This window comes from Megalobrama amblycephala, linkage group LG7 (assembly GCF_018812025.1).
Source record: "Megalobrama amblycephala isolate DHTTF-2021 linkage group LG7, ASM1881202v1, whole genome shotgun sequence".
NCBI classification, from domain to species: Eukaryota; Metazoa; Chordata; class Actinopteri; order Cypriniformes; family Xenocyprididae; genus Megalobrama; species Megalobrama amblycephala.
The window spans coordinates 28,060,162-28,085,268 of record NC_063050.1 but is presented as its reverse complement, the minus strand read 5'-3'; the positions used below and the strand labels follow the sequence as shown (position 1 = coordinate 28,085,268).

At 36.0% G+C, this 25,107-nt stretch overlaps 2 protein-coding genes across 5 annotated transcripts in view; one reads left to right on the top strand and one right to left on the bottom strand.

Annotated features, from left to right (window-relative positions):
- Positions 1-13,136, top strand: part of cabp2a (calcium binding protein 2a) — a 28,978-nt gene extending 15,842 nt beyond the window's left edge. Inside the window, exons 1-7 of one of the 2 annotated variants that reach the window (XM_048196896.1) lie at positions 1,881-2,638; positions 3,958-4,176; positions 9,017-9,047; positions 9,734-9,868; positions 10,005-10,114; positions 11,602-11,749; positions 12,333-13,136. In XM_048196896.1, the coding sequence (XP_048052853.1) occupies positions 2,597-2,638; positions 3,958-4,176; positions 9,017-9,047; positions 9,734-9,868; positions 10,005-10,114; positions 11,602-11,749; positions 12,333-12,358 (711 nt within the window). In that variant the 5' untranslated portion in view covers positions 1,881-2,596 and the 3' untranslated portion in view covers positions 12,359-13,136. Of the gene's footprint in view, positions 1-1,880; positions 2,639-3,957; positions 4,177-9,016; positions 9,048-9,733; positions 9,869-10,004; positions 10,115-11,601; positions 11,750-12,332 lie in introns of those variants that run through there. The other variant, XM_048196897.1, reaches the window with a different exon arrangement.
- On the bottom strand, positions 13,051-22,578 carry slc43a3a (solute carrier family 43 member 3a). Of its 3 annotated transcripts, none has more exons than XM_048196867.1 (13): positions 22,471-22,578; positions 19,874-20,098; positions 19,638-19,767; positions 17,688-17,734; positions 17,518-17,594; positions 17,342-17,434; positions 17,120-17,259; positions 16,116-16,255; positions 15,866-16,006; positions 14,993-15,100; positions 14,704-14,890; positions 14,503-14,623; positions 13,051-13,461 (listed from the first exon to the last, which is right to left on the bottom strand). In XM_048196867.1, exons 2-13 carry the CDS (start codon positions 20,064-20,066, stop codon positions 13,318-13,320), a joined length of 1,521 nt encoding a protein of 506 aa, XP_048052824.1. In that variant the 5' UTR covers positions 20,067-20,098; positions 22,471-22,578; the 3' UTR covers positions 13,051-13,317. The 3 variants fall into 3 exon arrangements, with proteins under 3 accessions (XP_048052824.1, XP_048052823.1, XP_048052825.1); XM_048196866.1 differs by lacking the exon at positions 22,471-22,578 and adding an exon at positions 22,245-22,365; XM_048196868.1 differs by lacking the exon at positions 22,471-22,578 and adding an exon at positions 22,245-22,347 and having other exon boundaries at positions 19,874-20,069.
- Positions 22,579-25,107: the final 2,529 nt, after the last annotated feature.

Sequence of the window (25,107 nt, the reverse complement as noted above, 5' to 3'; positions counted from 1 at the left end):
ATCCGTTTTATTTCTGTACATACACACAATTTGCATACGTCTACAAAACAAATTTTAAGCATTTACTACGCATAAGCTTTTAGGACAAAAGATCTTGCTAAGAAAATGACAAACACAAGAAGTCAGTTGAGTCCAAACTGTTGTCTTTTTTAAAATAAATCTAGTTCATTTTTAAGTGTATTATTTATTTATTTATTTATTTTTTTTAAACCAATTTAATACTAAATTTATCCCCATGAAAAATGAACATTTGTGAAATATCCTCATGGATTTCTGTCACATTAGTGATCAAAAATGCTTGTTTGGTGCCCCCTATTGGTTATCTTTACATAATGCAGCTGCTGAAACTAGATGCAAAGAATTCTGAAGAAAGCAAAATATCTCTCTGGCTCTAGGTTATTCAAAAGGGATTTGAGAAATTCCTCCTTTGTAAATATCTCATAAATAATTCATATTTAAATAATTAATATTCTTATATAAGGGCATGCTGCACAAGTCACTGGATTAACACTGCCCTCTCATGCTAGGGGGGGGTTTGTGATAGCTATGTTAATAAACAATGTAAAATTACTGAAATGCCATACTGTTGTATTACATAACCTTAAATGTCTGTCAATCTAATCTATCAATCAATCAATCTGTAAATCTCTATCAATCCAATCTTTAATTTGATCTTGAAATATCTTAGTTATGGATAAAGAGACAGAGAGAGAAAATACTTTTTTAAAAAATTGCATGTGGGATTGAATGCAGTAATACCTTGATCTTGATCTTGGGGGGAAGGGGTCCTCGTACTCTCGGATAGCCATTGTCACAGTCAGCCACCACAGCACTCTGTGGAGCAACATCTACGTCTCCTGGACCTGCCTTCATTGGCTAGGTAATGATCGTGTTTGCCTTAAACTTTGGCACTGTTTGTCACCGCTGTGAAATGAAACCACATTTAAAACATCTCAATACAGCCAGCCTAACTTAGGCAAAAGCCCTTAAAGGGATAGTTCACCCAAAAATGAAAATTCTGTCATCATTTACTCACCCTCAAGTTGTTCCAAACCTGTATGAATTTCTTTCTTCTGCTGAACACAAAAGAAGATATTTTGAAGAATATGAGTAGCCCAACAGTTGATGGGCCCCATTGACTTCCATAGTATGGGGGAGGGGGGGGTACTATGGAAGTCAATGAGTTCTTGTATTTTGTGTTTATAACATAATATAGTTAAGTAATTTCACAAGAGCAGGAGTGCTATTTTCTCGAATATCAGCACGATTACAAATGTGATATTCATTTCAGTTCAATAAACTGTTATAATAAACAATTTGACTGTTTTTGCCAATGAAAATGGTAACAAAGCAGAAAAGTTGCATCTCCCAGCAGTACATAGTGGTGTTTCCTTTCCATTTTTGAATGAATTGGATGAGTCAATGATTCAATGACTCATTCATAAAATCAGTGGACACTTGCTTTTTTCATTAATCAATCAGCAAGTTTTAACCAATCGGTTGAACGAATGATTCTATTATTCACTTATTACGAATTTCCGCCACCTACTGGCGATTTTAGTATCATTTCATTTTTCCCTACATTTCATATTTCTATATTCAAAATGTTATGTTTAGAACATTAATCTCATAACATTATTTAGGCAATTGTAATTGCAGTGTAAATGAATCTTGATAAATGGATTTTGTTTGTACTAATTTCAAATAGTGTAATTAATTAAAAAATGATTAACAGTAAGTAACTTTATTTTTTATAAAGAGGGGTGCCCCCAAAATGTCTGTGCATGGACCTGGTGACAGCTGCACTTCATCTCTAGTGCTGTTTGCTAATATATTCTTGTCATTTTTCCTGTCCTTTTCACAGACATGTATAATAAGTACTGATTTGGCTTCATCTACCCATCCATTTGACCACTGAACCCTTGACACTGTGGCTCATCCCCTTTCTTAAAACCATCTGATGGCTCTCTACCTGCTCTCTACAATCTTTCTACAATCCTACATTCCCTTATCAGCACTGCCAGCTGCAATGCACTCACCATGTAATCTGGAATGCAGCGGATTATGAAGACCTTTCCCACCCCTGCCTGGCCCATCATTCGTTCTCTCTCTCTCCATTTCTCTCCTCATCCCTCCATCCCTTCCTATTTTGTACTGTGCCAGAACATTCATGCAGTGCGATTAAAGTCGGTCACAAGGCAAAATGAGGATGTGAAATAACATGGCAAAAGAAACAAAGGGGAGGAAAGAACATGCAGTGAGAGAGAAAACAGACAACAGATGCAAGATTCGAGAGCATCAGGATTAGTGCGCTCAGAAAATCCTGGAAATACCGTTTCTGGCTGAGGGAACAGGTCTTACTGATCTCATGACGTGACTGTTTTTTAACATCACTACCCATCAACTCTTGTTTAAGCAACTCCGCCCCCCTCTTGGGATATTCTGAAAACGGGGATCGTATGTCGCAAAGTTTATGTAATAATCTGAGGACAGAAACCAAGAGTGAGTGATAAAGAGGGAGGGGGAGAGACAGAGACAGAGGGAGGGACAGAGATGACAAGAAAGAGTTGGAGCACTGAGAATTAGAGAAATACAAATGATGGGAGCAAAACCATCTAAAAGAAGCAGTATGAAGAAGGTAAGATATCTGTTTTTAAATTAACTTTTAAAAAGGATGTAGATGTAGTCTGTAGAATACTGTTTTTTGGAAGTTGTAGTTTAGTGAGACTGATTTATAAAATTATTATTCATGCTTATTTGGCCTTTGGCATAAAGTATGTGCGATAAATAAGCTATTTTTTAATCAACTGTGTGAATTCAGCAATACTTAGTGTACAAACTTAAAGGGATAGTTCACCGAACTTAAAAGTTTGGGGTTGGTAAGATTTTTTTTTTATGTTTTTGATATAAATCTCTTATGCTCACCAAGGCTGCATTTATTTAATAAAAAAATATAGAAAAAAACTGTAATATTGTGAAATATTTTTATAATTTAAGACAACCGTTTTCTATTTTAATTTATTTTAACATTAACATATTTATGTGATGGCAAAGCTGAATTTTCAGCAACAATTACTCTCGCATTCAGTGTCACATGATCCTTCAGAAATAATTTTGCTGATTTAGTGCTCAGTAAATATTTCTTATTATATATTATCAATGTTGAAAATGATTGTGGTACTTAATATTTTTGTGGAAACCTCGATACTTTTTTTCAAGATTTCTCTCACTTTCACTTTTTTCAACTTCTCTTGTTTAAAAATAGAAATATTTTTAATAATAATTCTAAATGTCTTTATTTTCATCATTGCGATTAATTTAATGCACCCTTCCTGAATAAAAGTATTAATTTCTTTAAAAAAAAAAAAAAAAAAACGATAGTATGAAGTGATAAATTGAAAATTTTCAGTCAATATTTACTCACAATTCATGTTGTCTCAAATATGACTTTCTTTCATCTTTGCATATTTATAGCAGAATGTCCAAGCTGCACTATTACAATGATGACCATGGCTGTCAAGCTAGATTTTTAAGATTTCCAGTAAATACGTTCAAATAACTTAAAATTACTTTTTCTCTCACAAAGCAATCACGTGACTTTAGAAGGCTTGGAATATAGAGTACACTTCATATGCACCACATTTATGATGCTTGTTTTGAAGCTTGTCCACCCCTGGTCCCCATCCACTTTAATTACAGTATATGGAAGAGAACAGGTCAAACATTCTGCTAAACTCCTTTTGTGTTCCAGAGAAGAAAGACGAAATAAGCATTTTTCAGAGAACTATCCCTTTAACTTATTCTTTGGTGGGGGAGTGGGGGGACTTAACTTAATGTAATTTATAGTATAGACATCAGCGGGATGATTTTTGACAGATAATTTCACCACATAACACATAAGAACTTGTCAGACTGTGAATTTTTGTTTGGTGCATAATGAAATGGTTCCTTGGAAAGGGGAGCCAGCCCCTGGAAGGCAGCGGGCTGCCATTGGCAACCGCCATGTTAGGAGCCAGCGGTGATGCGGCAGCGGAGGATGAGGATGATGAAGAGTTAGGGGACGGTCAGCAGTTTGAGGAGCCGTTAAGTGCACTGGTTCAGAACTGCACCATGCTACACAACATTGTTGGCCCCGCCTGCATCTTCCTCCGACAGAGCTTCGCTCAGGCTCAACTCGTATGTACACACACTTACAAACACACCTTTCTTAAACAATGCATGGTGAGGAGAAAATTCAAGTCACAATTCCATCAAGGAATCATATTATAATTATTGTTTGTCTTTTCCATCTTCAGTCAAATCCCCAATTTCTCCCCATTACTTCCATAATGACCCATCATATCACATTCCTGATTAGAGGAATTTCCATGTTTTATAGCGGTTGTACCGAATTATCTGATGTTTCGGGACATGCGTATGAGCAAGTGAAAACATGAATTTTTCAAATAGTTAAGAGAGAGTTAGTAACTTTGGTTCACAACCATGTGGTCCTTTGCAGGTGTCTGAATGATATCACATCCTGTCACATGATATTGAACGCATGACTTGATCCAAAATGGTTCCTTTATATTGGTTACTCCGAATGACATCAATGAAATTCTTTTTCCCGGACATTCTTTCTCATATCAAAGCAACGACTTCTACACAATTTTAATACCATTTTTGCACTGTTGATATATATATATATATATATATATATATATATATATATATACACACACTCTATATTGCCAAAAGTTTTGGGACGCCTGCCTTTATGTGCACATGAACTTTAATGACATCCCATTCTTAAAGGTCCCGTTTTTCATGGTTTTTTGAAGCTTTGATTGTGTTTATAGTGTGCAATATAACATGTGTTCATGTTTCGCGTGTAAAAAAACAGTATTTTTCACATAATTTACTTATCTGTATACCGCTGTTTCCACTGTCATAAAAACGGGCTGATGACTTCCTTGTTCTATGAAGTCCCTCCTTCAGAAATACGTAACGAGTTCTGATTGTGCCAGCGGTTCCTGTGTTGTGATTCGACAGCAGCTTAGCGAACCTTGCCCGGAAAGGTCACGCCTCTTACCATAACGTGGAGATGCACGCGCTCAGTGTTATTGTAAACATGTCTTTAATTTTACCCTATCAATTTGAGCCGGAATCAGACCCGGTGATTGGACTGCGGGATGAAAATAACAGCGTTTCGACGACATGGCGACAAACACACTCTACAAACGCAACTCTTGTGTATTCCTGTGGGCGGAGGTTAGTCAAAAAACTGTTTTAGTGACGTCATTAAAGAAGGAAGTAGAGGGATGTAGTCCAAACTGGCCGTTCGATGTAGGCGACTTCTGTTAAATAAAATATCTCGCTTGCCATTGAACTTTGAGCTTTAAAATTTTACAGATTTTATTTATACTCTAACAACAACATTACACACTAACTAAAGTTTGAAACATGGGATCACGAAGAACAGGACCTTTAATTCTTAGGGTTTAATATGGAGTTGGCCCACCCTTTGCAGCTACTACAGCCTCAACTCTTCTCGGAAGGCTTTCCACAAGGTTTAGGAGTGTGTTTATGGGAATTTTTGACCATTCTTCTAGAAGCACATTTGTGAGGTCAGGCAGTGATGTTGGCGAGAAGGCCTGGCTCACAGTCTCCGCTCTAATTCATCCCAAAGGTGTTCTATCGGGTTGAGGTCAGGACTCTGTGCAGGCCAGTCAAGTTCCTCCACACCAAACTCGCTCATCCATGTCTTTATGGACCTTGCTTTGTGCACTGTTGCGCAGTCATGTTGGAACAGGAAGGGGCCATCCCCAAACTGTTCCCACAAAGTTGGGAGCATGAAATTGTCCAAAATGCCCCTCTCTGTGATTTTACGTGGCCTACCACTTCGTGGCTGAGTTGCTGTTGTTCCCAATTGCTTCCACTTTGTAATGATACCTCTAACAGTTGACTGTGGAATATTTAGTAGTGAGGAAATTTCACGAATGGACTTATTGCACAGGTGGCAACCTATCACGGTACCACGCTTGAATTCACTGAGCTCCTGAGAGCGACCCATTCTTTCACAAATGTTTGCAGAAGCAGTCTGCATGCCTAGGTGCTTGATTTTATACACCTGTGACCATGGAAGTGATTGGAAAACCTGAATTCAATGATTTGGAGGGGCGTCCCAATATTTTTGACAATAATGTGTATATACCTGAATGTGAAAACCAGTAAAGTAGAAAAAGAAATAGGTAGTTTTGAAGATGGCAATTTAGATCCTGTACCCTACAGTATTGATTAATGGGACTGAGACAGTGTAATATCCTTCTGCTGTCGATATGTATATATATATATATATATATATATATATTCCATTAGCATAATGTTCTTTTTTACTTATGGGGGAATCTTGGTATAACATCTTATGTCTTTGTTGGACCAGAAAAAGACTATCATTATGCATGTCTTTGCAAAGAGAGGTGAAATTTAGATTTTTCCCCTACCAATGGCAGTTGGTTCTATCGGATCCTTATGTTAGTCTGGTGGATGATATGGATAAAAATACAAAAACACTTGGAGAAAAAGAACAACTGCATAGTTTCATAGTAGCTTAATGTTTCGTATCAATGTCTACAGCTGTCTGATAATCCCAGAATCCTTTTTGTGTGGATAGAAACTCTGGGCAGGGTGTAAGCTGCAGAAATTGTTACAAAGACAAAACTGATGGAAAATTTCCCTGAAATTGTTTTTGACATATTTATTTATTTAGCTTAAGCCTTTTTTTCCAAATAATATCACTAAGTAATATCACTATGTATTCTAAAGTCTTATCTGATTATAGTAGGCTGAGGATGTGCGACACTCAGTGAGGCTCTAGGATGTGTGTTGAACAGGCTATGTAAAAACTATATATTGTATGTATGTGAACTCCATTTGATGCCTGGCAACCCGGACTCTTGTAATCTGTTCACCATAGTGACCTTATCCTACTGCTGCTTTCATCATGCTTGCCAATTCATGGTAGTAATCAGCCTAAATACTCCTCAGCTGTGTGAATATGTTCTGGCTGGCCACTGCCAAAACACAGGCTCAGTCAATCAGATCAAAATCTAAATCACTCTACCATTTGTTATTATCTTACTTATGTAATGTGTAAATGTTGATTCAGATGAGATTTCATCGCTCTGCTTGTTCTTTTTTTTATTTGGAGTTATGCTGATAATGTTTTAATGACTGAGTTTCTACATTTCCACGAACATGAATATCTGACGACACGCAATCCCATGTGTTTGTTTTTCTATCCTTGGATAACTTTAGATATAATCCATAATATCATAACACTGTGATTCTTGGTCGGTTTTGCTTCAGGACCTCAATATTATCAAGGGGTGATTAACAAACTGCACAAAATTAACCTTATTTATGCTAAGAAAAATATTAATTAGGAAATATTTAGTTAAAATCACAGAAGAACATCATATTAAATCCATAAATATATACTAAGCTTGTTAATATTACCATTGCCCCCCCCCCCAAAAAAAAAAAATTTAAAGGTTCCCTCGAATGAAAAATTGAATTTATCTTGGCATAGTTAAATAATGAGTCTCAAACTCCATTGTTTCCTCCTTCTTATATAAATCTCATTTGTTTAAAAGACCTCCGAAGAACAGGCGAATCTCAACATAACACCGACTGTTACGTAACAGTCGGGGTGTACGCCCCCAATATTTGCATATGCCAGCCCACGTTTCCAACATTATAAAAGGCATTAGACAAGGGCAGCCAGTATTAACGTCTGGATGTGCACAACCAAATCATCAGACTAGGTAAGCAAGCAAGAACAATAGCGAAAAATGGCAGATGGAGCAATAATAACTGACATGATCCATGATAACATGATATTTTTAGTGATATTTGTAAATTGTCTTTCTAAATGTTTCGTTAGCATGTTGCTAATGTACTTTTAAATGTGGTTAAAGTTACCATCGGTTATAACTGTATTCACGGAGACAAGAGAGCCGTCGCTATTTTCATTTTTAAACACTTGCAGTCTGTATAATTCATAAACACAACTTCATTCTTTATAAATCTCTCCAACAGTGTAGCATTAGCCGTTAGCCACGGAGCACTATCAAACTCATTCAAAATCAGAAGTAAACAATATAACATACAATACTCACATAATCCGACGCATGCATGCAGTATGCATGACGAACACTTTGTAAAGATCCATTTTGAGGGTTATATTAGCTGTGTAAACTTTGTTAAGGCACTGTTTAAGGCAAGCGCGAGCTCCGTGGGCGGAGAGCACGGGATTTAAAGGGGCCGCAGCATAAAATCGGTGCGTTTATAATGATGCCCCAAAATAGGCAGTTAAAAAAATTAATTAAAAAAAATCTATGGGGTATTTTGAGCTGAAACTTCACAGACACATTCAGGGGACACCTTAGACTTATATTACATCTTTTAAAAACATAATCTAGGGCACCTTTAATTATACATTTTCATATTTCAGTGAATGAGGGAGGCATAAGTGACTGTATAGGTGAAACAGTGGTTAAGCCCAAAATGGGCTTTATACCTGCAGGGTTTTGTGGACTTTTTCAAGAAGAACATGTCATAAAGGTCATTCAGGATCAGATTAATCATTCCCTGGAAAGGAGAAGAGAAGATACTACATTAATATTATGTGTGAAGCTCATTTTATATGCAGGGGCTCCCTTTGTTTTTACCTGTGATTTTACCGGTAATCAGAGCCTAATGCTCCATTCATTCATCCGCGTGTTCATGCAACGGTGTGCAGATGGTTGCCCTCGGCAACAATGACAGGTGTGCGCGAGGCTCGCTGGTACAATGTACTTTGAGTGACAGTTCAACAAGCACAGTCCAATGAATTTGTGATGTGGATCCATAACATTGGATGAGTAAATATTTGTGTGTGTGTGTGTTTATGTATATATGTGCCTGTCTACGTAACTATGTGTTTGTCCTAATAGTTTGTCTCTGCATGTCTCTTTGAAATCTGTACTCACTACAGGACAGAGATCTACGGCCAGAGGAAATTGAAGGTACAGAAATATCCAACATCACTGATACGCTTTTTCATTAAGCGCGATAAACCCACCCACCAACCAAAGTAATACGATTCCTTCACTTAGTGACTTCTCTCCCTCTTTCCACATGGATTCTTACCATTACCTCTCTCTGTTTGTGTATAAAAATCTACCTTCAGTCTCCTCTAAATCCCTTGGTAAGATATATTTAAAGGAATAATTCACCCAAATAAGGAAAATCATTTATTCACACTCATGTCTTTCCAGGCCTTTTCTTTGTTCTGTGGAAAACAAAAGGAGAAATTCAAAGAATGTTCCACAGCTCTCATTCACATTTGCACATTAAAAAAAAACAGCAAGATTTTTTTACTGTCTTGAAAACAGCTGTGATTTAAATTAAATTTTTAACTGAACTGATTACATTTCAGTCTGCTCTTACACCTTATAAAACTTATGGACCGCTGAGCTTGACAGACTCTTAGGTTTCATTGTCTTCATTTGTGTTCTATGGAAGAAAAACATTGGCTACTGCTTTGCAATTGCATAAGTGTATAAGTAGTTTTGGATGAACTATTCCTTCAACAAACGATATGAGTGCCGTACCTTTATCCTTCAGAATCCTCTTACTGCCAGATTACATATTAATGTCAACAAAAAGTGAGGAAGATTCTCTCTCTCTCTCAATCTTTCTTTGCCTTCAGAGCTGAAAGAAGCCTTTAGAGAGTTTGACAAAGATAAGGACGGCTTCATTACCTGTAAGGATCTGGGCGAATGCATGAGGACGATGGGCTACATGCCTACAGAGATGGAGCTGATTGAACTCAGTCAGCAAATCTGTGAGTGGCAAACTTATTGTATACTTATTTATCTCAGTTATACTCAAGAACAGACTCAGAGGAGCATAAATATCTGAACCACTCATATGGGCTCTATTCATGATACTTCGTACATGACTGTGTGTTTGTTCACTAGGTGGCGGTAGAGTGGACTTTGAGGACTTTGTAGACCTGATGGGCCCAAAGATGTTGGCTGAGACTGCAGACATGATCGGAGTGAAAGAACTGAGAGATGCTTTTAGAGAGGTTGGAGTTCCATGCTTTTGAAAACAATAACTGTATTTACATATACCTTTATAATAACAGCATTAATGTTTAGTATCCATAAGGTTTTTAAATGTTTGTGAAATGTTTTGTGATGCTTATACTCACCAAGGTAGCGCTTATTTGATCAAACATAAAGAAGAACACACTCTAAAAAAAAAAAAAAAGTGTTTTTTTTTTCACTAAAAGTGGTTCTTGGCTCATAATCATAGAACCACCATATCTATAAAGGTGCTCTACAGCACCTTTGTCAAATGGTGCTATGTAGAACCCATAAGAGGTGCCATATCGCATGTTATTTCTTCAACAAAAATGGTGCTAAACAACACCAACAGTGGTTCTTTGGCTCGTAAAGAACCTTTAAAAGGGCGTAACAGGTTCTTTGTATGACAGTGGTGCTGCAGTGGTGTGAAAAAGTGTTTGCCCCCTTCCTGATTTTTTTTTTTTTTTTTTTTTGCATGTTTGTCACACTTTAATGTTTCAGATCATCAAACAAATTTAAATATTAATCAAAGATAACACAACATGCAGTTTTTAAATGAAGGTTTTTATTATGAAGGGAAAACAAAATCCAAACCCACATGGCCCTGTGTGAAAAAGTGCTTCATTTAAAAACTGCATGTTGTGTTATCTTTGATTAATATTTAAATTTGTTTGATGATCTGAAACATTAAAGTGTGACAAACATGCAAAAAAAAATAAAAAATCAGGAAAGGGGCAAACACTTTTTCACACCACTGTATATAGCACCTTATCCACCCAAAAGAACCACTGAAGAACCGCTGATGAACCATACAGGGGCTTAACAGGTTCTGTATGCAGTAGCGGTGCTATATAGCACCCAGTCATCCCAAAGAACCAGTGAAGAACTGCTGAAGAACCACTGAAGCACCAAGATTTGGTGCTATACTGCACTTAAACTTTAACTATGATTACGAGCAAAGAACCACTTTTAGTACTATACAGCACCATTTTTTTTTTTTTAAATGTATATATATTATTACAATTTAACTGTTGTTTTCTATTTTAAATCGTAAGTTATTCCTCTGATGGCAAAGCAGAATTTTCAGTTACTGAACCTTCAGAAATCATTCTAATATTGCTGCTCAAGAAACATTTCTTATTATTAAAAATGTTGAAAACAGTTGTGATGATTAATATTTTGGTGGAAATTGTAATAATTTTTTCATGATTCTTTGATGAATAAAAAGTTTAAGAAAAAAAAAAACAGCCTTTATTTTAAAAAAAATAACATTATAAATGTATTTTCTGTCCTTTTTTATTACTTTAATGCATACTAATGCTATTTGCGTCCAGGTGTAGACATGTTAGACTTTAAAATCTATAGCAGAAAATCACTAAAAAGCACCATAGTAGTCAATGATTTGTTTAGCCTACTGTATTGCCAAGTCTTCTGAAGTCACACAATTTTCTGTAAACTAATCTTTTAATTGATCTCTTTCTCTCAGTTTGATTCCAATGGTGATGGTCAGATCAGTCTGGCTGAACTGAGGGAAGCCATGAAGAAACTGATGGGAGAGCAGCTCAACCACAGAGAGATTGATGAGATCCTCAGGGATGTTGACCTCAATGGAGACGGGCTGGTTGACTTTGAAGGTTAGAACTGGAATTGTTCTCTATAGATTCTTGAATTTTGAACTGGTTCTTGCAGGTGTATTTAGGTAAATCTTTATATAGCCTATAATTATGTTAACATACGCAAAACCTTGTGTTAACATAACACAAGCATTGCTTATGGAATTAATACATTATATTTTTATGGCATGTAGATAGATAAATATATACCATATATTGGACAATGTAGATCCACAATAGATCAGTTGTAAGAGGATGCTCTGCAAAGACATTTGCAAACCTGAAGAAATACTATGATAATTCAGCTGACTGATTGAAGAAGAAACTGTTCGTCTCTTATTATTTCTGTTTAGTACATGATGTTTTATGGATGGCACTGCATGCATTATTTTTAAATGAGAAAACACATTTCCCCTGATCTTATGATATAAAAAAGCACTTTTCATAAGTTTTCATAAAACTTACTCCCCAGGCCAAAAAAGACCATTTTATAAAACTGAAAGGACTTGCACATAATGTAAAATAAAGTTCAACTTTCTGTAGAAGTTTTGGTTTGTTTGTTTTGCATGGACAAACTAACTGTTTTTCACCTTACCCTCCACAGAGTTTGTCCGAATGATGTCTCGCTAACTTAGAGGACACATGACAAAGGGAGAGAACAATCAGTTTGCCAACTCCTAATGTGAAAAAGTGAAATACTATGCGTCTCCTTTTAATTAAATACCTTATATAATTAAACCATACTCTTTCTCCATATAGAGAGCTTTATTTCACACATTGGCTTGTTTTTATGATAAAAAAGAAAGGAAAAACTGTGTTTCAACCAACTAACCATGACCTAAAGTCAAATTAGACAAAAGACCACAACAAATTAACTCATTTTTTAAAGAAGTTTCATCATCTGTTCAGAGTTGTAAGGGTAAAGACCATAGTCTGTAGCACACATTTTCTATAAAAGCATGCTATAAAAATTTTAACTACTGAAAATTGTATATGAGATGTATATGGTCATTGTGGACTGACAATGCAAAGGCAGGCAGATATAAATCAGTATTATGTGTGTTTTAGTAGGTAAACCACTGGCTAATGGGTCTAGAGTTCCTGTATGATGCTTTTAGGACTGTGTTAATGCAGGATTTTAGCATGCAAAACTGGATATCATAAAACTCCGGAAGTGTCTAGAATTATTGGACACAATTACCTGAAGATCCCTAGTAAAAACCTGTTTCTGACAACCATGTGATCTCTCTTTGCATATGTTTGTGTTTAAACCAATGTTTTTTTCTAACTATCTGTTCTTGCCAACAACACTATAAAAAAGTTTTTAAGTATTTTTATTGTTATTTTCTGTATTCATAAAGATTGTAAATATTCAATAACTAAGACAATTAAATGGAATTCATTTAAATCTCTGACTGTTAACTCTTATTTCTGAACATTTGAATCTCTAAAATGGTGGTAAAAAGTTGAGAATACACAATCACAATGCTTATTACTATTCCCTTTGTCATTTACAAAAAGCTAAGGCCAGGACAGAGCTGCATAATCATATGCATAATCAAGTACTTCTGTAGATGAAGTGATTTAAATTAATACATTGATATTTCCTGTATCGAGGCTTCTAGAATGCTCTGTGAATTCTCTCTCTGTTTTGCCAGTTCTCTGCAGTGAAGAAACACATAGACAGGATGAATGAAGGCCATTAGAGTCAGGAAGGTCAGGATGATGTTCACCTACAGAAATACAATATAATTTACTCACAGTTAAAGTGGTGAAAAAGCAAGTTAATGATGAAGAATTCATACTATTTTAATATTTAAGCAAATGCTGCTGGAAATTGTTATGGGGATCTTCTGTATGGATTTCACATTTGATGTGAAGAACTCACTTTTTATTGGTATGTGAGTATTTAACCACATAATCTAGTCACAAGTATTGTATGGAAGCCCATTTCTGACATGAAAAAAAAAAAAATCATGCTTTTGACATGAAGTCATAATTAATTACAAGATACATAAAAAATTATGAGATACACTGAAAAAATACTGGTGAACTAGAAACTATATTAACTCAGAAATTGCTAGTAAATTTCACAAACTGCAAGCATAACACATTGAATTAAACGTAAAATACTGAATTAGAAAAACTGAAATGGTATTTTCTTGTAAAATGTACTTTAATAATCAATAATCATTATTTACAATTTTGAAAAATAATTTATGACAGCATACCAAGTCATAATTATGAAATAAAAGGTTGAAATTATGAGGTGAAAATCATAATTATGACATAAATTACTTTTTATGTCATGATTATGACTTCGTATGTCATAATTATGATTTACCAAAGCAATATTTTTAGCAGAAATTGGCTTCCACAGGCATCAACATCTAGTGGCCCCAAAAAGTATTTCAAATCTTAAATGGACACACTTATAATTTATGAATTTCATTACATTAGACTACAAAATATCTGCAATCTGCAAAGAAATGATGCTAGACCTTTTCTCAGAACTAAGTTCACATCAACGGGCATGTTCCACTAACATTTGTGAACCAGAAAGTGTGACAATACTTTCTGTCTTCAACAGTATCTCAGTATATTGTTTTACCATTTAAAACCTCTATTTGTGAAATGTTTTGCTTGTGCTATAAATTTATGTAACCTAATGACACTTGTTTTTATTTTTTGAGTGCAAGTGTCCAGATACTTTTGGGGCTGCTGTATGTATATGAGCTCTTTTCAAGTTGACATTGTGGAAATGAGAGATTTACATAGAAGGGGTCTCCTCCGAGAACTTTGTTGAGGGCGAAGCAGGGATACTGCAGCAATGACACCACAGCTGATAGGGACATCACTAGCCCATACAGCTTTCCAAAATGGCAGGCTGGAAACCTGTAGGAATTCAGATTCATTGCACTCGGTCTGCCAATATAGCAACAATCGAGATATTTATATATAACCTATTTACTTACGCTATGCTGATGAATGCAGCATTCCCTCCATACAGAAAGGAGCGATTAAGGACCTGAAGGATGAATGTCATGTATTGGAGAGGGAGGAACGGAATGCTTGCACAGATGGAGAACAAGAGGCACTGCAGAGAGGTGAGGAGGAGAGACAGAACGGACGAGTGCAAATCTGCTTCCCATTCAGACATGCCTGCAAAAAGATGTGGGAAGGGTGGGAATGAGAAAGAAAAATGGATCTCGGGTAAACGCGTGTTGTTAGAAGTCAGATCTTCACATTTCTCTGCCGACTAACCTGAACCTAGGGGTTTTCTTTTGTGTCTGTCCATTAGCAGGCCGTTCCAGGGAGCACAGAGAACTCCACAGAGCTGGGTGAAAGCAAACGCATTGGTGTACTCACTCACTGAGAATGAAAAAATAGAGATAAAGAATCATAGTCATAACCTATAAGTTCTGCACCTATCACAGTATGGCTTTTGAAAATGATCCTACCAGGTGTGTTACCATTCAAAATTGTATTGACAACTGAACGAAATCCAATTAAATTCTTGAATCTGAACTGGTGTATCAAAGAAGATGCAGAATTTTAATTAGATTTTGTCATTAAGTAGAATTAAAATGAAATTAAATTCATTAAAACTGTTGTATGTATAGATTTTAATAATAAATTTCTCTTTTTTTTTCAGTAAAAAATTACCCATAAAAATGATCACACACAGCATATTGGATATTTCCAGAAATATTCATTGTTTGAAATGTCACTGACTGAAATTTGTATTTAAATTATACGTATTTAATATATTAACCAATTTAATATATACAGTATACCACGGTTTCCACAAAAACATTGATAATAACAAGAAATGTTTCTTGATCATAATGATTTCTGAAGTGTCATGTGACACATTACCATTAAAGGATTATATTACAATTTAAACAGTTATTTTAAATCGTAATAATATTTCACAATAACACTTTACTGTATTTTTGAACACATAAATAAGCAGCCTTTGTGAATATAAGAGACTTATTTCAAAAATATTAAACATTTGAATGATTCCAAACTTTTGACCATTAGTGCATATACACAGATATTTAAAATGTATAAATATTTAATATATTAAAATATGATAGTTTATGGGCCATGGTGTAAAATCTATTTGTTTACCAATGACTGGGTCTTGGTTGGCCAGTCTGTTCAGCATTGGATTCAGAGTTCCAATGAAGAAATAATGGCGAAGCTGCATGACTGACAGCCATATGAGGTGCCACAGGAAGAGCCAAGAAAGAACACAGCTCTTAAAACTGTCTATAGGAAAAAAAAAAAAGAAAAGAAAAAAGAATATACTTAATTTCAGTCAGCAATCTTGTTCCACTCATTTTCTACCAAAGTAAGATCTATGGTGGCCAAGTGGCACCTTTCTCAGAGTTGTCTGTTAGCTGTAGTGAGTCAGTCTCCAGTGGCTCATCATCTACACCTCTGCTTCTGTCTGAACTCGGGTCTTGGTTTGCCTCGTACTGCTCAACGTTGTAGCTAGTTGATTTAGCACAGCTCATCCTGTAAATAAGGATTTGCATTTGAGTTATTATGGATTAAGATTAAGAGTATGAATTATGTACTATAAACTCTTAAAATAAAGCTTCTTTACTGGCATCAGTGGTTCCATGAATAAACTTTAACATCCATGGAACCTTTCTTTTGCACAAAAGGTTCTTTATAGTGAAAAAAGTTTCTTTAGATTATTAAAATGTTCTTCACACTTTATTTTTTAGAGTGTATGTAATTACGTCTATTTTTATATCCTAAATATAGAGTGTGTGTATATATATATATATATATATATATATATATATATATATACACACACACACACTATGTTTATTCTATCTACAATATAGTATCAAATTTATTTTACATATTGATTACATATGATTTTTTTTTTTTTTTGTGCAAATAATATAAAAGTTTCATATAAACTGGATTTTGCTTATTGCTTACAGTTTGGGGTCAGTAATATTTCTAATGATTGTGAAAGACTATTATTTTCACCAAAATACAGTAAAAACAGTAATAGTGTGAAATATTACAAAAATGTAATTTATTCCAGTGATGGCAAAGCTGAATTTTCAGCATCGTTACTCCAGTCTTCAGTGTCACATGATCCTTTAGAATCATTCTAATATGCTGATTTGGTGCTCAAGAAACATTATTATTATCAATGTTGAAAACATTGTGCTGCTTAATATAATTTTGATGAAAGTTAACAATTCATACCATGAATAGAATGGCATATTATTTAAAATAGAAATCTTCTGTAACAATGTAAACGTCACTTTTGATATAATGCATCTTTGCTAAATAAAATAAATAATTTTACTGACTCCAAACCTTAATATATATTCCACTTATCATTTCACTCACCCATATTTGTAGCCCTCTGGGATAGGATAAGGAATGTGTGATTTTGGCATAAGGAAGAGAGTCCGAAGGAGATGAATAAGATTACAGGCCGAGAGGAAGAGGAATGAGGAGTGAAGAGAGACGCCTTTCTCATAAAGCACCTTCAGAAACGGTTATACAATGTTACAAAACATAGGACTATGTATGTGTGTGTGTGTGTGTGTGTGTGTGTGTGCTTCTTACCTTAATGATAAGAAAGATAACTGATGAAGAGTCAAAGGCCCCATTATAAACTGTAATAATGGTTGATCTATGAGTGCCAAACAGGTTCCCCACCTGTAATGAGGATAAGTAATATAAGCAATTAAGCATACCCTTAATGTTTTACATGTCTGAAATATAATCATTCGTGAACATACCTGAATATTTGTCATCAGAAATAAAATACCCCCCACAGCTATGAAGGCCAGAGCAGGAAAAAGCAAAAAAGAGAGAGCTGTTTGAGGAAAAAAAGAGAGGAAAATTAGTCATATCAAATAGACACATGTCATGTGTGATTATTAGTTAACTTTTTTCAGTCAGTCTTTACCTTTACTGGACAATGCCACAATAAACGTGCCGGTGGTATAAAGAAATCTAAAAGAACAATGATCATACACTTAACATTGGTATAAAAAAGGGTACACAATATAATTTACAATGGTTTGCTTAACTTAAAATTTGGAACACAGCTTGCTTAGCAATTTTGAGTCCAAATTTTGTAGTATATACACTACATTGCCAAAAGTTTCGGGACGCCTGCCTTACGTGCACATGAACATTAATGACATCCCATTCTTAATCTGTAGGGTTTAATATGGAGTTGGCCCACCCTACAACAGCTTCAACTCTTCTGCGAAGGCTTTACACAAGGTTTAGGAGTGTGTTTATGGGAATTTTTGACCATTCTTCTAGAAGCGCATTTGTGAGGTCAGGCAGTGATGTTGGCGAGAAGGCCTGGCTCACAGTCTCCGCTCTAATTCATCCCAAAGGTGTTCTATCGGGTTGAGGTCAGGACTCTGTGCAGGCCAGTCAAGTTCCTCCACACCAAACTCGCTCATCCATGTCTTTATGGACCTTGCTTTGTGCACTGGTGCGCAGTCATGTTGGAACAGGAAGGGGCCATCCCCAAACTGTTCCCACAAAGTTGGGAGCATGAAATTGTCCAAAATGTCTTGGTATGCTGAAGAATTGAACCACTGAAAAACAACCCCACACCATAATCCCCCCCCCCTCCACCAAACTTTACACTTGGCACAATGCAGTCAGGCAAGTACCGTTCTCCTGGCAACAGCCAAACCCAGACTCATCCATTGGATTGCCAGACAGAGAAGCGTGATTCGTCACTCCAGAGAACACGTCTCCACTGCTCTAGAGTCCAGTGGTGGCGTGCTTTACACCACTGCATCCGACGCTTTGCATTGTACTTGGTGATGTAAGGCTTGGATGCAGCTGCACGGCCATAGAAACCCATTCCATGAAGCTCCCTACACATTGTTCTTGAGCTAATCTGAAGGCCACAGGAAGTTTGGAGGTCTGTAGCTATTGACTCTGCAGAAAGTTGGCGACTTCTGCGCACTGTGAGCCTCAGCATGCACTGACCCCGCTCTGTGATTTTACGTGGCCTACCACTTCGTGGCTGAGTTGCTGTTGTTCCCAATTGCTTCCACTTTGTAATGATACCTCTAACAGTTGACCGTGGAATATTTAGTAGCAAGGAAATTTCATGAATGGACTTATTGCACGGGTGGCAACCTATCACGGTACCACGCTTGAATTCACTGAGCTCCTGAGAGCGACCCATTCTTTCACAAATGTTTGTAGAAGCAGTCTGCATGCCTAGGTGCTTGATTTTATACACCTGTGGCCATGGAAGTGATTGGAACACCTGAATTCAGTGATTTGGAGGGGCGTCCCAATACTTTTGGCAATATAGTGTATATTTTGTATAATATATAAAAAAGGTCTTGTTCAGTACATTTGCTTTACAGTAAACTTAAACTTCTATAACTTTTTTACACTATCATTTTTGAAGTGCTCTCAATTTTGCAATAATCTGCTGAGTTTAAAAAGAGACCAACCTGTATTCCAAAGCTTTCATGAATTAAAACCATTTAAGTTTAGATCTATGCCAAAAAGGTGTGATATTTAACCCCCTTAACCCCTTTTATTGTTCAGATATTATTGTGGTGATTTAGTGTTTCCCTTTTTATAAGTTTTGTAGAGAACAAGTGGCAACTAACATTACACAACAGCTTACATTTGCAAATATTTCTGGCAGTCTCAACAAATTTTACTTAGGGGCTGTTTTTTAATGGCTGCAATGCACAAAGCCCTGTTTTTGGAGTCCAGTCAAACGCCCACGATGATTTCTACTATCTGCTTAAAGCACACCCCACTCACAATCAGATAAACTTCTTGCCTCCACTGCAGAGAGACACAGCAGTTCTGTTAATTCTTGCCTGATCTCTTATTTACATGCTTCAAGAGACTAACTCACATTGCCAAAAATCGCGTTGCCATCGTGCCAAAGTGGTCGTAGACAAATCCATTGGGCAGAGTAAGAAAGTTGTTCATGAACGAGGCCACGGTAAAGACCAAAGAGAAATTCTCATCTTGCAGACTGCAATCTAAAGAGAAAAACAGATAAGCAGGTAAACACAGACCAAAAATGAAAAGCATAAAATGAAGTGAACCATCTAATACATTAAAAGCCACCGTTGTAAATGACCTCACCTGAGCCAAGTTCTCCACTAGCATCTGTCACATTTATGCATAGATCGCTGAAGTAGCCATCTGTCTTGAGGACAAACACGAGAGATGCCCAGCCAAACACCACTCCAGCGAAACACAAGCACTCCAGCAGTCCTGTAGCCAGAGTCAGCTTGTACCTCACCCCCGTCCCAGATGATCCCTTGCATCCCAGCATCCTCTGCGTCCACACCGTCAGGTTCAGGAACACTTGTATAGGAAAGTACACTGTATGTGCTTGCCAATATATCTATTTAGCTTAATTTTAATCAATGAATGCTTCTCTAAACTAATCACTGATCCATTTCTCTTGTTTGTGTGTTACAGCTTTCTCATATTTGACCAGAAACACACCATGCAAGCCAATATATGGTGGTGGAGAATGGAGATAAAGCTTGAACACGTGTTTGAACTAAATTTAAGTTGTGCATGCTCTTCTCAAGGGACAGAGCTATAGATCTGCTGTTGAAAACAACTTGACAACATTTAAGGAGCATGCATAAAGATTCACTACAGGGAGGAATTTATTATGATTAATGCTAGCTATTTGTGTGATCCCATTCATGCATGTTTGTCCTCATCATCTCTGTATGCTACTATCCTTTGAGTTTGTATGCCTATCCCTTAAATTCTCACCCTCTTTAAAAGTGCATATGTCTGAAGTTTATGAAATACTAAAAGAAGAGACAGACAAAGCAATGTTTTAAGTTACATTTTACAGGTGCTATTCCATGTAATCAATATAAAGAATTCACATATCTAATATCTAGTTTTATCTACCAATACCACACGTCTCTAAAATACTTGATTCTAATTGGCCAGCACTGAGTGGCAACCAAATATTTTAATATAGGCTAATGACCCCTAAACTGGATATTTATCTGTGCTACTTTCATATCACTTTGGTCTTTTGGGCATTGCAAATTACAGTCTGTAACTAGCACCATTATTATGGTCACGAGACATATTGTCTGTAATAAAAAAAAGCTCATATGTAATTTAACTATGGCTAGCATTAAATATTAATAGAAGGCTAGAGGCTTGAATTTCAGAATAATACAATAATAATAATAAATTAAAAGTGTAATTGGCTATTGTTGCCGCGTTCGTATGTCATTTCATGTTTTATGTTTTAAGATATATATAAAAAAGAAAGAAATAGACCTATGTAATTTTAAATTAGGCATAGACATTTCTTATGTTGTGATGCATATTGGAGTGAAACAGCTTCTCAAAGAAAAAAAATGTAGGGCGGGACTTGAGTTTGTCCATTGTGAATTGATTGGATGGTTGTGGTTTGCTATTGCTGTGACCTCATGTGAGTGACAGTTTGTCCCGCCCTCACGCCAGTAAACACGTCATCAGTAAGGGCTGTAACACGGAGTTGAAATGTTGTTGCCCAGAGAGAAAAACAAATGTGTAAGGAAAAGATGCACGTGAGGCGAGAGCTGGCGTATTTTCCCCGGGTTTAATAAAATGGCGTAGACATCGTCACACTCGTCCGCATACATGGGGATTGAGTGAGAGAAAATTATACAAATAAACATTCAATTTATGTCACAAATAGAAAAAGGAAAATAAAAGAGAAAAGAGTACAAAGTCGGAAGAGCGGTTATCTCTTCTGCTCACCTTTCACATTCTCTACGCACGTGCGCAGTTCTCATTCTACCTCGAATTACTGTGAATGCTTAAGTGACCGTTACAGGGCACATTAATTTCTTTTTTAATTATTTTATTTTAAAAGATGTGCACAGATAAATCATTTATAATAAATACTGCAATATTCAATTAAAAAAAGTGTCAGTTTTGATTTCATGGTGAATTTAACTCAAATAATCTCATGCTAACCTTTAGCCAGATAGCAAAGAGACCCTTGTGCAAACGGAGGTCTTGGATCACCCCGATAATCACCGGCTGGCTGTACACTATCCCTTACATAATTGGGATTTAACAGTTAAGACATGCTGCTGCAGTGTCTAGTTTTCTTGAAATGTGACATTAGGGTAAAACTGAAGTTTATCACTGATGGCACACATGCGCGCGCTCTGTGTGGACAGTTGACTAATCCAGATTACCATGTCTGCGCGCTCTAATCTCTAAACAAGAACAACAGTTTTCCTCGTCCACCGTTTTTACGGATAATGTAAAACATATAACAGATGCAGGCGATATCCGATATAATAATAAAATAGCATCACATTAAATTAAAACCATCTAAAATGAAATTAATTCTGTTGACTTTCCAGTCCAGCCTTGAGCAGTAGCCTAATACACAAAGTATGGGCATTAGTTAAGTAACTTAAGCGAAATTAAAATGTAAATGATAGTTTCTCCATACAAAGTGACATCTACTCACAACGGTCTTCTGTCACATTGATGTGAAGGACGGAATTGCTGAAGCGCTGTAAATTCCCGTTTCGATCTGAACAACAGTTCTTAACCTGTGCACGTTTGTGCGCGTTCATGAGCCTGACAATTTAGGGTAATCACAAGTGGACAAGAACTTTTATCACAAACTAATATTACAGATATTTTAGCAAAAAATATATTATATACAGGCTTGTATATACTGTATTTTGTACCTTTTTTCAGTGCAGAGTGTCAGATGTGTGAGCATGTGAAAGCAAGGATATGACCAGGTAAAGTTAAATAATGGACTGGCAGTTCCTGACCTACATCTAACCTGCCTGGTTGAATAGATAATTAAATCTTGTGGCCATCTGGCTCCCTCTTGTGGATTGACATTAAGCCTTTGTGTGTTTGATCATGAGTCTCCTAAAATACAAAAAGTTATTTGTAAGTAACTCTGAAATAAATGTGTGTGTGTGTGTGTGTGTGTGTGTATATATATATATATATATATATATATATATATATATATATATATATATATATCAGACTTTTTTGCCAAAAATGTATGCCTTGATTAAATCATTATTTTGTTTGGGAAGAACAAAACACAAAAATAACCTTTGCTTTATAACATTTTTCCATCAGATCATTCATCAGATCATTCACTGTTGTATCCTCTGATGGACACTAGATGGAGCCAAGAGAGCCCTAACCAGCCCTCTCACGGCTCACCTGCTCTGCTCAACATCATGAGTCATCTGTTGTGCACCATGCAGTGTTTGATCAATTATTTCATACACTGCCACATTTGGCAGATATAAACATTCTGCAACTGATCCTAACCTCTCTGGATTCTCTTCTTGTCAGCTCAGTGAAAAACTGGTGATCTGCTCTTTCTTGGTTTTGCCACCTAGTGTGTCAGCCCTTGCAGCTGAGTTTGCATTCATCTTGTGATGTAAATATAAACCTGTCTTACTTCAGTGGTGAGGCGTATGTCACCTGCCAGAATCTCTACCTATTTCTGTCCTGAGACATTATGAACAATGCTAGATGGTTTTATATTTTTGATCTGAGTCTCCTAGAGTATAACTCCTCGTTGGTGACAATCTATTTGTATCTCAGATACTTTTAAAGAAAGGCTGCATTATGTGTGAAATGCGCCACATCTTGAATTTATACAGCAGAAATGGTTCCTTATGTGTGTTGAAGATTTTGGATGGATGATCTAGTTAGATGATCTAATGGATGATCTAGTACATGTGACTACAGTGGTTCAACCTTAATGTTATGAAGCGACGAGAATACTTTTTGTGCTCAAAAACAAAACAAAAATAATGACTTTATTAAATTTTTTCTCTTCCCTGTCAGACTGCGTCCTGCATCAGCATTACACGTATACGTCATGCTGCTCACGTGACCAGAGCCAGCCAATACTGAGCCCACGTTTGGACATAAACACAGAAGCTCTGCAACAAAAATAGCGTAGCAGTATGACAGGGGACAAACAAATTTGTTGAATAAAGTCGTTCTTTTTTGTTTTGTTTTTGCGCCCAAAAAGTATTCACTTCATAACATTAAGGCTGAACCACTGTAGTCATGTTGACTATTTTAACGATGTCTTTATTACCTTTCTGGACCTCAAAAGGTGCAATGTCGTTGCTGCCAATGTGTGGATCAGAAACCCTCGGATTATATCAAAAATATCTTAATTTGTGTTCCAAAGACAAACAAAGGTTTGGGATGACATGACGGTGAGTACTTAATGACAGAAATTTCATTTTTGGTTGAACTAATCCTTTAAGGTTGAACCACTGTAGACACATGGACTATTTTAATGATGTCTTTACTACCTTTCTGGGCCTTGAAAGTGGTAATTATATTGCTGTCTATGAAGGGGTCAGAGAGCTCACGGATTTCATCAAAAACATCTTAATTTGTGTTCTCAAGATGAACGAAGGTGTTACGGGTGTGGAACGACATGAGGGTGAGTAATTAATGACAGAAATTAAATTTTTGGGTGAACTAACCCTTTAATGTTAAAAAAATCTCTCTGAGCATCAAACTAGTATAAGGCCTTGCCAGTAGCTACTTGCTTATTTGTTTTTTTTGTCAGTCCTTGAAATGGTCACGGATTCCTCTCTGACCTTTAATTGTGGCATTCCAAGAGAACATCGGGAACTATTCTAAGCAGACGCAGAATAAACAATTGACCCGAATGGGCATTCACTACCATTCAAAAGTTTGAGGTGGGTAAGATTTTATGTTCACAATGCTGCATTTATTTGAATACAGTATACAAAAATATTGTATTACAATTTTAAAGAACTGTTTTCTATTTTTATTTATTTTAACATGTGATTTAGGCAAAGATTAATTTTCAGCAGTCTTCGGTGAAAAAATCATTCTAATATGCTGATTTAGTGCTCAAGAAACATTTCTTATTGCTATCAGTGCTGATTTTTTTGTTTTTTTGTGGAAACTGTGGTAGTTTTTTTCAGGATTCTTTGATGAGTAGAAAGTCTAAAATAACAGCATTTATTTGATATAGAAATCTTTTGTAACAATATAAACGTCTTTGTCACTTTTGATCAATTTAATGCATCCTTGCTGAATAAAAGTATTTTTTATTTTTTTTATTTTCAAAAGAAAAAAATCATACTGACCCCAAAATTTTGAATGGTAGTATATGTTGAATGGCCTTAAACCACTTTGGGGCCTAAAACTGAAGTATAAATAATGTATGAAGTATCAATGTGAAGTGTGTCATAATAAAGAAAAGATATTTGTACTGTATATTACATGTTTGTTTTAGGGGGGTTTGGGTTACATACCTATATGCCTTACAATGCATAATATATTAATCCTAT

Coding starts and splice junctions, on each gene's coding strand:
- slc43a3a (XM_048196866.1), bottom strand. CDS start 22,353: ATGAACGCGCACAAACGTGCACAGGTTAAGAACTGTTGTTCAGATCGA. Junction 17,260..17,341: donor TTATCTTTCTTATCATTAAG/GTAAGAAGCACA, acceptor CCGTTTCTGAAG/GTGCTTTATGAGAAAGGCGT. Junction 15,101..15,865: donor CAACCAAGACCCAGTCATTG/GTAAACAAATAG, acceptor TTTCATTCTCAG/TGAGTGAGTACACCAATGCG.